Here is a 12,591-nt window from a genome sequence, read left to right as displayed (position 1 = left end):
TGTCGGCGGTGGGATTCGAACCCACGCGTCGAGCGTGGTTGGCGGCGACGTTACCAACCACGCTAGGCCGCCGCTCATTACCAGTAGTCGGTGTGCTACTAAATTCTTCAAAATCCCTTTAAACATTAATTTCCCAGTCTTTTTGGTATTCTTGTTTCTAAAGCTGCTGTACTTCCTTAACCAAATCTTCAATTGTACCATTAGCCGCTACTATTTGTAGTTTGTTATTCATTCCTTTTTCTAATTCCTCAATTCTGTCTGTTTTTTTTTTTTCTGTGCGTTTCCTGGTTAACAATCGTTAACTTTAGCCGATAGCTTAGCGACGGTAATTTGTATAAACGCAGGGCAGCTGGATAACCCAGTCCACTATCGACATGAATTCTCTGAATGTCCTTTTCTTTTATGAAAACGGGCAGGTTTTACTGCTCATTGCTGTCATGGACGTGCGAATGGTGAAAGGGTTACGAGGTAGTCTTCCATTTCATGCCTCCAACCGTAAAACCGTTAGTTCACCGATAATTCTTGTTGTATTTTTCGCAAGTGATGCCATTTGCATGGAAAATACTTGAATGTTTTAATGCTCTTCATCATCATTATCCACAATCCCTCCTGCAGGCGTCTGAAGGTTACCGGAGAATCTGCATCATTAATATTCCTAAAAACGAACATCCATCGATGATTATGGTTCATTTATTGACTCTTCTAAATTGTACTCACTACACGATGTACTTCCGGCATTGAGCAGCGGTATGTTGTTCTTATGGTTCACGCAACACCCTATCCACTCATTGCGCACTTTTGAATCTTTTGAAAATTGATATAAGTGATGATCCGAATGGGATCTCTTACTATGCCCTATTTAAACGCCTTGTACTTAATTTTGAATGTTCACTAGAATATTTTAGAATATAGCAGGTGAAATCATAAAAAAAAACAATAAATCAAAACATCAAAACATGTTGTTCAGCAACACTACCAAAATCAAAATAGTAAGCCTGATGATAAATTTGAACGCGCACGGAGTTTTTAATTTCAGCCAATCAGTGAGTGGTTCCCAGAGTGGATGCAAATCTATACCCAGTTGTCTTCCCGTTGATTCGGACGACGGGCAACTAAATTGCCTACGAAGGGAACGCGCCGCGCAAACGTCGATAGTTTCTCACCTCACAGGTTCGAAAACACGCGGTAACAAAATAAAAATGGCGTTTGATCAGAGACTAAACCGGTCCGGAGCAAGCTCAACGGACCGTTTTCAATCACGCTATCGGTTAACTTTCGATTCGATTTCCACAGTTAAAAATATCACCAAAAGATTTCCACCTCAAAATATTAAGGCACCCAACAAGCAGAAACTGTTTCGACTACGTCACTCGCGAAAAGATAGAAGGTTTTAAAACAAGACTTTGATTGTTCGTTCGCGGAGAAAAAAGACAACCGCACTCGACGAATATTCGACCCGAGCCGATTTGATGACTCTTTTATGTCTTATTGTGCTATTGTGACGAGTTTTCAAGGCCTACTGAAAAATTCATTTTTAGTTTACTTTTTCGGAAACTACCTTCAACTAGATTCAGTTCACTTTTGCTTTAGTTCATTTCTTCCTTTAGCAATATGTTTTAGGTATTTTATGTTGAGTTCTGGTTGTTTGTTCGTTTTTTTTTTCGAATTTGAAATTATTCTGGTTCTCCAATTTTTTCCCCTTAACGTGTTTTTAGACATTTAAAATTACATTAAAGATTATTTTCTTCTCGACTTCTAGATACCAGGAGTGTTTTTCACCACAAACTTTTGTATACTTTTGTCTACCTTTAACGGAATGAGGCAGAAAAATTCACCAAAATTTCATTGTTAATTCCTGATCATTGATTATAGCTCATAACTATCAAGCAGAAAAAAACAAAAACCATTAATGGCAATATAGTTGCCACTGCCTGTTTTCCTGAGAAGTAGTTGAACTGAAATTGAAATTGTTTTTACTTTCACTTAAATTTGGTGTACATAGTTTTTAATCTCTTCAGCTTCATGAAAAGATTTTATTTTTCCATCTTCTAGCCATATTGAATGAACTGATGAATCCTTTTTGTTTTTAGTCTCTTCTTTGATTTCTTGAGCGGCTAACAACAATATAAGAAATCAATTTTTGTTTTGGCCATATCTGTATTTCAGAAGTTAGAAGTAACCTTGCGGAATTTATATTTATATTCATTTCGGTTTCTTCTGGATTCTAAAGGCTGGGGTGCCAACCAAAATGGTTATTTTGAAAAACTCTTTTTTATTTACTGGTTACTACATAGAAAAAGCATTCGACAGTGTTTGGCATAAATGTTTGATAGCTAAAATGTCCAATTTCTGTTTTCCTCTTTACATAAAAAAATGATAATAGGATAACTATTTGAATAGTAAATCTGATAGATTGCCTGTTAGAGCTGGTGTACCTCAAGGAAGTATATTGGGCTCAGTCTTATATAATATTTTTACCTCTGATCTTCCTGATTTACCACCAGGATGTGAGAAATCTTTGTTTTGTGACGATACAAGCATTCCCGAAAAAGGAAAAAGCCTTCGAGTCATAAGCAGTAGGCTGCAGAAAAGTCTAGATATATTTTCTTCATATTTGCAGAAATGGAAGATTTCTCCTAATGCATCAAAAACACAATTAATTATTTTTCCCCATAAACCAAGGGTTTCTTTTGTTAAACCCACCAATAATCATGGTGTTAATATGAACGGTGCAATCTTAAATTGGTCTGACCAAGTTAAATATTCAGGGCTAATTTATGATAAAAATCTTACCTTCAAGGAGCACATTGAGAATATGCAAACAAAGTGCAATAAAATGTTTGTATCCTCTTATCAACAGAAATTCTAGACTTTGTCTTAAGAATAAATTGTTAATTTACAAACAAATATTTAGACCAGCAATGTTATATGCAGTCTCCATCTGGACAAGTTGTTGTACAATCAGAAAGAAGATGCTTCAAAGGATTCAGAACAACTTCTGAAAATGATATTGAAGCGTCCTCGCTGGTTTAGCACGAATGAACTACACAGGCTTACTAATGTGGAAACATTAGCTAGAAAATATGTCAAACCAAATTATCAATAAGTTCCGACAAAAATCGTTGCAATCCTCAATTACAACGATTAGCTCACATTATAGTCAGTAAGATAGGTGTAAGATTAGATTAAGGTTTGATTTTAAACTCCTTTTTTCTCTTGACAAGTAGGTTTACAATTTTCATACAATTATATTCACTGAACTGCGAAAGCAATTACAATCTTTTAATGAAATAAAGCATAAAATTTATGTAATAGTGTTGATATGTCACCGTTTGTGGCAGAACACACAATAAAAATTCTGAATAAATATTAGTAAATAATTCATTCATCACAAAACATCCCCCCTATTAAAAAAAATTCTGGTTACTTTTAACGTAGAATATGTCTTACGGCAACATATATAGGGGACCAACTTCAATACTGGGATCCAATTTCAAAAACCGAAAACATCGAGAGCGTCACGAAAATTGTCCACTTTCAAACGTTTTAAAGTCAGTCAGTTTACAACCGATTTCCGTCATTTTTGCAGCAATATAACTCTTCTTCCATGTAAGGGATTGGGGTTTGCAAGTGTTTCAAATTCCTTACTTCTATTTTTTGGCGAAAACCAAAATGAGATCAACATTTCAGCTCTTTGTTTAACAAAAATTTCCAAAAACATTTGAAAGCTGTATGATTGTATTATACCTGACAAGTATGTTTTAGAAGCTTCAAAATTAGCTGGAATAAAACCAACAAAAAGTAGGACAAACTCAGAGCTTCAACCGAAGATAGGCAGCATGTCGGTGGTCCACTTCTTTTTGGCGTGAGCACGTGAATCATGTCAATCAATCCACAGGTTAACGGAGACCGGCGTCACCCGCCCGACATGCTTCCTTTTGCATAAAATTCCATTCACAAAATTTGTTGTTTTTGTTTGTATATCTATTGGAAATGCTGCCCCGCATGAATGAATTTCACCCAGTCTCCCAGCAGTAAGATTGTGTGTAAGAGAAAGAGAGTGAGCGTATGTTCGGGAGAATTTATGTTTCTCAGAAGGGGCCACGTGGAGCATGCGCGCTCCAATAATTTCGATGACGTTTACAGTCCGAATGTCATCCGTGTATCTCTCTGATCGGCGAATAAATGTTTTTATAAAAAGTTCAGTTTACTTACCTTGCAATGGAATGTCATGAACACAAATCAAAACTGCGATGCAAAAGTTTTATTCGGTTTTATTATTCGACACACTTTTCACTGTGAAAGACCACTTCAAGCCTTTGCTGGCAGAGTCGCTAACCAACTGTTTAATATTTACTTTCCACTGCACTGTCGGTAAACAAGCGGTATGATGCGCGAGAAAGCGTCTTTGACGGATGAGAAGAAGCTGATGCTCTTGCAGTGCTCCCAACCAGAGAGGGGAAGAGAGCAAATCGAGAGTGCGTTGTCGCTCGATACAAGCGAAAACCGTTACCAGCGTTATTGCGCGTTACCACTATGAGCAGGTTACAACATTTCCAAAAAGGTGGCAGCGAATGTTTCTAGCTTAAAGCTTACTTTTCTGTGTTGTGGCTTCAAATTGTACCATTCTCTGGTAGAATGTACCTACTTGCTTAATTTTTCGTGAGTATGGATTCACACTGGTAAACAACTATTTTGAGGCAAATTTCTTAGTACAAAAATTCCGAAAAGCCCCTTTAGTTTTTGTTACCTAATTTTTTTTTGTATTCAATGAAGCAGCAAAAACTGTAACTATAGTTTTGTTCATAATTTAATTTTTTAATTTGTTAAGTTTTGTCTGACATATGTTTTATGCGAGGATAATGAAAATCCCTATCAAATCATTACTCAAATTCCTTAGCGAGAAAAATGACGGTTTAAAATCACAGAAAAACTGAGTTATTATCATCTCGAAATAGTGCACTTGACGAGCAAATAATAGATCAAACTTCTTTTTGAAAAGGGTGAGTAATTTGCATAAAGATATTTCTTTTGTTTAAAAAAATAACCGTCTTCTATAATAAAATATAACCTAACAACAATTACCATTGTTTGTTACTGTTTCAATGTTTTAAACTTTATTTATGAAAAGAGTTTTAATTTTTTGAACTTTTTTTGGTACAAAGCGTAGGCAATAAATATGAAGAATATGTAAACAATGAGTTTCTGTATAGCACACAATAAAAACGTTTGTTGATTTTTGTGACAGTTTCGAGTCCACAGTATTATTTTTGCCTTTCACTTGTTCGCAAAATTACTATTTTCACATTAACTCAAAAACTAGACTAAGAAAACGAAAACTACAGGTTTTTTCGGATTTAAAAGGTCGCACCAAATCTTTTTTTATGTATACCAGTGTGTCTAAGTTAAATTTTTCAAATTGTGATAAAACATGTATAACATTTAATCTGCTTTCTACTCTATACGACAAATAAACCCGTGTTTATGGCTCTCTTAACAAACACACACACACATTCAAAACAAAGACTACCCTATTAAACTCCTTGTAAAATATGTTTGGCAAACATCGGTTCTAACTCCTCTCTAACGACGGCGCCTATGGCTACACAAAAGCAAAAGCTCTCTATTCGCTACAAACACGACGACGCTATAAAAGCATGATTCTGGTATGGCACAAAAGATAAGCGCGTGACGCGAGAAAACTGGACAGAATTTAGTTCTGGTAGAACATTTCGTACACCGGTCTGGGCAGATGTTCCGCGATAATGGTTTGTAACTTTTCGTAACGCGATAACGGTGTGTAGCGGAACAGTGGGAACGAACGAATGATGGAATCGGTCAAAGCGCGCACCGTCGAGTGGAAATCGCCGTCCTGGTGGAAATAAAATATTAAATGTCTAGTTATTAGTTACATTATAATTCACTACTTACAGTGTTAGTGTATTTTTCCAGTGATCGTATCGCCTGCTCGAAGTAATCCTCCCCGTACTCCGACTTCTGTTCGTCGCTCAGCAGCTCCCACATTGCCTTGGCCTGGTCCAGCATCGTTTTGTCGTCTAGCCAGGCATTACCGGAAGCAAACTCGCTTGCACAGATGATCGAAACGGTGACGGTGCGTTGCTTCAGCTCGTGACGCAGGCAGGTCGCAAGACCCTCGATGGCCGCCTGAGTGGCACACTGCACTCCACGCACCGGTGACGGAATGTGGGCAATGGCCGACGACAGGAATACCACGCGACCACCGGCTCGGCGAATTAGCGGTAACATGATCTGAGTCAGGCGGGACACTCCTGCGACCGCACGCCACATTGTGGAGAGGAGAAAAGAGCAAAACCGACAAAAAACCAATCAATTTCAAGTAGATATTAAGCTCTTCCAACCCTCCCCCAACATCCCTCAGACAGCCACGTGGAACTGAGTTTGTTGTCATATTGGTACAGTAGTATAGTGCCAGCAGGGTGTAGCGCAAACTCACCTAAAACATTGATGTCGAAGGACTTTCGCATTACCGGGAACGGGATCCATTCGAGCTCACCAAGGGCACACCACATGTCGCAGTGTACCACCGCCCACAGCCCATCCGCCCCTTCCGGCAGGTGCTCGGTGATGTACAGCGACGCCTCCAGCATCTGGGATTTGTTGCGAGAATAATTGGGGGTAAACAAAGTGTATTACATTGATTAGTGCAGCCGTAAAGCGATTGGTATTCGATGTCGGTTGTGTGTGTTAAGCTTTGATATGATTCAGTTAATTAAGTATCGGTCGATAATTGGATATGTTTGCCTTGATTGATTGTATAACTCGTGGAGCTACTGCTAATTGGTAGTAATTAAAATTATTCAAACAACAACTATAAATGCAAGTAACATATTTTCGAAAAAACATTTTGTTTCATTTTTTGTTTTTGATTCAACATTTCGAAGTGGTTTCTTTTCAATTTAGAGGCAAATCGAGTATTCAGAACATTATCATGCAAACGTGAGCGTTAACAAACTGAAAATTTGCTTTAAATAATTTGAGAAGTATTTTTGTTTCACAAATAAAAAGGGTTTCTATTCAATTGACAGAATAAATAGTATCAGCAGATGAAATGAAACTGATAATAGAAAAGAAAACACGCTGAAATTGTTCACATGCATATTGATTAACATTAGCTATTTCAATGCTCCCTTCCTAATCTTCCCTTCAGTCCCTATATTTACAGTCTGGTGGAGTAGATTTAGGAGCCAATTTCAACTCTTATAACGGGAATAGTCCTATAGAATTCAAGGGGATGACATCATGCTATCTCTTTCTAATAGGAGAGTGAAGAGTTCTTCCTGTAACTATTTCAAGGTAAATGGAATTTTTGCTAGACTTTTTTCGTATCTGTCAGGGCAACCGCGGATCGTTGAGATGTTCGGCACGCAGCATATATGAGATTTGACAGCGATAGCATAGTCCTGGTAGAATCTCCATTGACTGGTTCCCGTTATAACAGTTTAAATTGGTTCCCGAATCCACTTCGTCAGACTACTCAAAGATACAGTGACTATAATCTTCCCTCCCTTATAAACAAAGTGACTCCCTGCATATTTTATTTTTTTTTTTTTTCAAAATTGTTCGACAATGCATAACATGATATGACAAACCATGTTGTGAGATGAGGTGCTATAACCGATACACTTTAAATCTTCAACAGCAAACTTATCTCTCTCGTATGTCTCCTAACACTAGGCAGAGCTAAGTTTATTTTAACGAACTTCATTGTCACTCCACCTAGCTCACACCAGCAAAACAGATAAAGTTGATTATACCGATTCGCGCTTCGTATATACGAGTTCCTAGGCATAGATTTATACGATGATTAGTTCATTGATTTTGATTGAAAGGTTCAAACCAAACATTGGCATCACTTTCACTTTCCCTCTCCGCGTTTTTCAATTACGTCACCGAGATACAACTAACAGAATCAACAAAATTTGCACGGTCATTTCCAGTTGTAAGTACATTTTTGACGTAGAACTACGCCTCTCAGGAAGATCGGCTACATAATCGACTACATAGGGATGTAAAATGAAAATCTGAAAGCGGTAAAAGTGAAAAATATGTCCATTTTCAAATGCTAACAAATCGGTTAGTTTTCGATAGATTTCCTTCGTTCTTGAAGCAATAGATTTGAAAATCTTCTAAGATTCTTCCCAAATACAGAAATTGTAACTCTATTACTCAAACTATTGTACTATTGAAAATTGTCAAGCCTTGTCAAGAAGTAAAATTCGACCTCTGATTGGTCGTTATATGATTGCTTCCCAAGCACGGTCGACAGAATTATAGAACTAGTAATATGAAATGTACTGTTTGGCCTATGTAAGAGATTGTTTCAACCGAAACTGCTCATATTAGTTCTAGACAGCGACAACAGCAGTTCTTCCTTAGCAGCAGAAGCAGTGTAGCGGATACCAATGGCAGCGGATATCAGCAGCGATAGTAGCAGGGGCAGCTGATCATCATCAGTGATGCAGCGGCACTTTCTTTGGTGAAATGCTGACTTCGTGCGATAGCAGGCAGTACTAAATGCATCCAATGAAAAGTAGTTTCAATTTAAAAACACACCAACGTTCTTAAAAGTTAGTGTTCAAAATCTTCAAAATACATGATCTGTCTAGTTTTGAGTGAAACAGCTTTTCAATGTGTTCACTGACACACTGACAGACAGACAGACAGACAGACAGACAGACAGACAGACAGACAGACAGACAGACAGACAGACAGACAGACAGACAGACAGACAGACAGACAGACAGACAGACAGACAGACAGACAGACAGACAGACAGACAGACAGACAGACAGACAGACAGACAGACAGACAGACAGACAGACAGACAGACAGACAGACAGACAGACAGACAGACAGACAGACAGACAGACAGACAGACAGACAGACAGACAGACAGACAGACAGACAGACAGACAGACAGACAGACAGACAGACAGACAGACAGACAGACAGACAGACAGACAGACAGACAGACAGACAGACAGACAGACAGACAGACAGACAGACAGACAGACAGACAGACAGACAGACAGACAGACAGACAGACAGACAGACAGACAGACAGACAGACAGACAGACAGACAGACAGACAGACAGACAGACAGACAGACAGACAGACAGACAGACAGACAGACAGACAGACAGACAGACAGACAGACAGACAGACAGACAGACAGACAGACAGACAGACAGACAGACAGACAGACAGACAGACAGACAGACAGACAGACAGACAGACAGACAGACAGACAGACAGACAGACAGACAGACAGACAGACAGACAGACAGACAGACAGACAGACAGACAGACAGACAGACAGACAGACAGACAGACAGACAGACAGACAGACAGACAGACAGACAGACAGACAGACAGACAGACAGACAGACAGACAGACAGACAGACAGACAGACAGACAGACAGACAGACAGACAGACAGACAGACAGACAGACAGACAGACAGACAGACAGACAGACAGACAGACAGACAGACAGACAGACAGACAGACAGACAGACAGACAGACAGACAGACAGACAGACAGACAGACAGACAGACAGACAGACAGACAGACAGACAGACAGACAGACAGACAGACAGACAGACAGACAGACAGACAGACAGACAGACAGACAGACAGACAGACAGACAGACAGACAGACAGACAGACAGACAGACAGACAGACAGACAGACAGACAGACAGACAGACAGACAGACAGACAGACAGACAGACAGACAGACAGACAGACAGACAGACAGACAGACAGACAGACAGACAGACAGACAGACAGACAGACAGACAGACAGACAGACAGACAGACAGACAGACAGACAGACAGACAGACAGACAGACAGACAGACAGACAGACAGACAGACAGACAGACAGACAGACAGACAGACAGACAGACAGACAGACAGACAGACAGACAGACAGACAGACAGACAGACAGACAGACAGACAGACAGACAGACAGACAGACAGACAGACAGACAGACAGACAGACAGACAGACAGACAGACAGACAGACAGACAGACAGACAGACAGACAGACAGACAGACAGACAGACAGACAGACAGACAGACAGACAGACAGACAGACAGACAGACAGACAGACAGACAGACAGACAGACAGACAGACAGACAGACAGACAGACAGACAGACAGACAGACAGACAGACAGACAGACAGACAGACAGACAGACAGACAGACAGACAGACAGACAGACAGACAGACAGACAGACAGACAGACAGACAGACAGACAGACAGACAGACAGACAGACAGACAGACAGACAGACAGACAGACAGACAGACAGACAGACAGACAGACAGACAGACAGACAGACAGACAGACAGACAGACAGACAGACAGACAGACAGACAGACAGACAGACAGACAGACAGACAGACAGACAGACAGACAGACAGACAGACAGACAGACAGACAGACAGACAGACAGACAGACAGACAGACAGACAGACAGACAGACAGACAGACAGACAGACAGACAGACAGACGGACGGACAGACAGACGGACAGACAGACAGACAGACAGACAGACAGACAGACGGACAGACAGACAGACAGACAGACAGACAGACAGACAGACAGACAGACAGACAGACAGACAGACAGACAGACAACAATTTCATCACGAGCGATACCGGGAACGTTCAAATAGTACGAAACCGCATTTGACTTATGTTGTGTTCACGTTTATTGATCAAAGCAGGTATAGTTTTAAATAGTCTTTGAATTTCTTTTCGTTCCATAACATTTTAACCACATATCAAGTTGTTATGAAGTTAGTTATTTGTAAGTTTAAGAGATAACTCATTCGTATGACGCTAGTTATGCTCAAATCCATTTGACACCTCTTCTGGAAGGGAGGGGTCCCATACAAATGAAACATAAATTTCTGCACAACTTAAGAACAAACCAAGCAAATTAAACCGAAATTGGCATGTGGATGTTTTAAGGGGTAACAAATATGTCCATAATAGTTGGACGCCACTCCCTTTTCTGGAAGGGAGGGGTTCCATACAAATAAAACACAAATTTCTGCACATCTCGAGAACTAACCGAGTAAATGGAACCAAATTTAGCATGTGGATGTTTTAAGAGGTAACAAATATGTTCCATAATCGACCTTAGGCAACATTTTAGATTGTAAGATGGCAACTTCCGGTTTCTGGAAATCAGCCAAAAATGGCCGATTTCCACCCAATATAACATCCTGATCTAGCATGATACACAGGAACTGAAATCGACCACAGATACCATTTTGAATTCTAAGATGGCGACTTCCGGTATTGGGTGTTATTCCATCATTTTCGGCTGTTTCCCAGGAACATGTGCTTCTAGTAGGGGCGTCGAACCATTATGGACATATTTGTTACCTCTAGAAACATTCAACCAGAATGACGCTCAAAGGCTAGAAATTATCTTAAATACCATTTTGAAATCCAAGATGGCGACTACCGGTTTGTGCCTAAAATGACCAAATACCATCCAATATGATTATCTCTGGAACCAGAATGATACAAGGAGGTAACAATTGATTTTAGGCACCATTTTAAATTGCTAAATGGCAACTTCTAAGAAACAGTCGAAAATGACCGAATAATACTCAATATGGATATTTCCGTAATCGAGATGATGCATAGAAACCAAACATTGACCCTGGACACCATTTCGAACTTAAATACCACCCAATATAAATGTATATATATATATATATATATATATATATATATATATATATATATATATATATATATATATATATATATATATATATATATATATATATATATATATATATATATATGCCACCATCCGGTCGCAATCGGTACACCTGCCTTTTGGTAGCGACCGACATATTCAGCAAGTTCGTATTGGTTCAGCCGTTCAGAGAGGCCAAGGCGAACTCGTTAGTCGAGTTCGTGGAAAATGCGATATTTCGAATGTTTGGAGTTCCAGAAATAATGCTCACCGACAACGGTTCACAATTCGTGTCAAAAAATTTTAAAACGCTTCTCGAAACTTATCACGTTTCACACTGGCTAACACCGGCCTATCACCCTCAAGTAAACAACACCGAAAGGGTGAATAGGGTGATAACAACTGCAATTCGAGTTACTCTTAAAAAGGACCACAACCACTGGGCTGACAACCTTCAAGAGATTGCTGATGCAATCCGCACCGCAGTTCATGACTCGACCAAATACAACCCGTATTTTGTGGTGTTTGGCCGTAACAAAATTTCTGATGGACGCGAGTACAGCCAAATTCGGGACAACTATAAACCGAACACGGAAGATGAAAATACGATAAAGGAAAAGAGACGGAATCTTTTCGAGGAAATAAAAACCAACCTAACAGCAGCCTATCAGCGGCAGGCGGACCAGTTACATTATATATATATATATATATATATATATATATATATATATATATAAATATATATATATATATATATATATATATATATATATATATATATATATATATATATATATATATATATATATATATATATATA

General features: G+C 39.2%; 1 protein-coding gene across 2 annotated transcripts in view; it reads right to left on the bottom strand.

The window, feature by feature from the left end:
* Positions 1 to 5,625: 5,625 nt before the first annotated feature.
* Positions 5,626 to 12,591, bottom strand: part of LOC129724274 (D-beta-hydroxybutyrate dehydrogenase, mitochondrial) — a 196,184-nt gene continuing 189,218 nt past the window's right edge. For both annotated transcript variants that reach the window (XM_055679006.1, XM_055679007.1), the window contains exons 5-7: positions 6,476 to 6,629; positions 5,932 to 6,290; positions 5,626 to 5,872 (exon numbers count right to left, since the gene is read on the bottom strand). In XM_055679006.1, the coding sequence (XP_055534981.1) occupies positions 5,714 to 5,872; positions 5,932 to 6,290; positions 6,476 to 6,629 (672 nt within the window). In that variant the 3' untranslated portion in view covers positions 5,626 to 5,713. The remainder of the gene's footprint in view (positions 5,873 to 5,931; positions 6,291 to 6,475; positions 6,630 to 12,591) is intronic.

Source organism: Wyeomyia smithii, chromosome 2 (assembly GCF_029784165.1).
Source record: "Wyeomyia smithii strain HCP4-BCI-WySm-NY-G18 chromosome 2, ASM2978416v1, whole genome shotgun sequence".
Taxonomy (NCBI): domain Eukaryota; kingdom Metazoa; phylum Arthropoda; class Insecta; order Diptera; family Culicidae; genus Wyeomyia; species Wyeomyia smithii.
The sequence above is the reverse complement of the archived record's forward strand: the minus strand, read 5'-3'. Positions and strand labels throughout refer to the sequence as shown.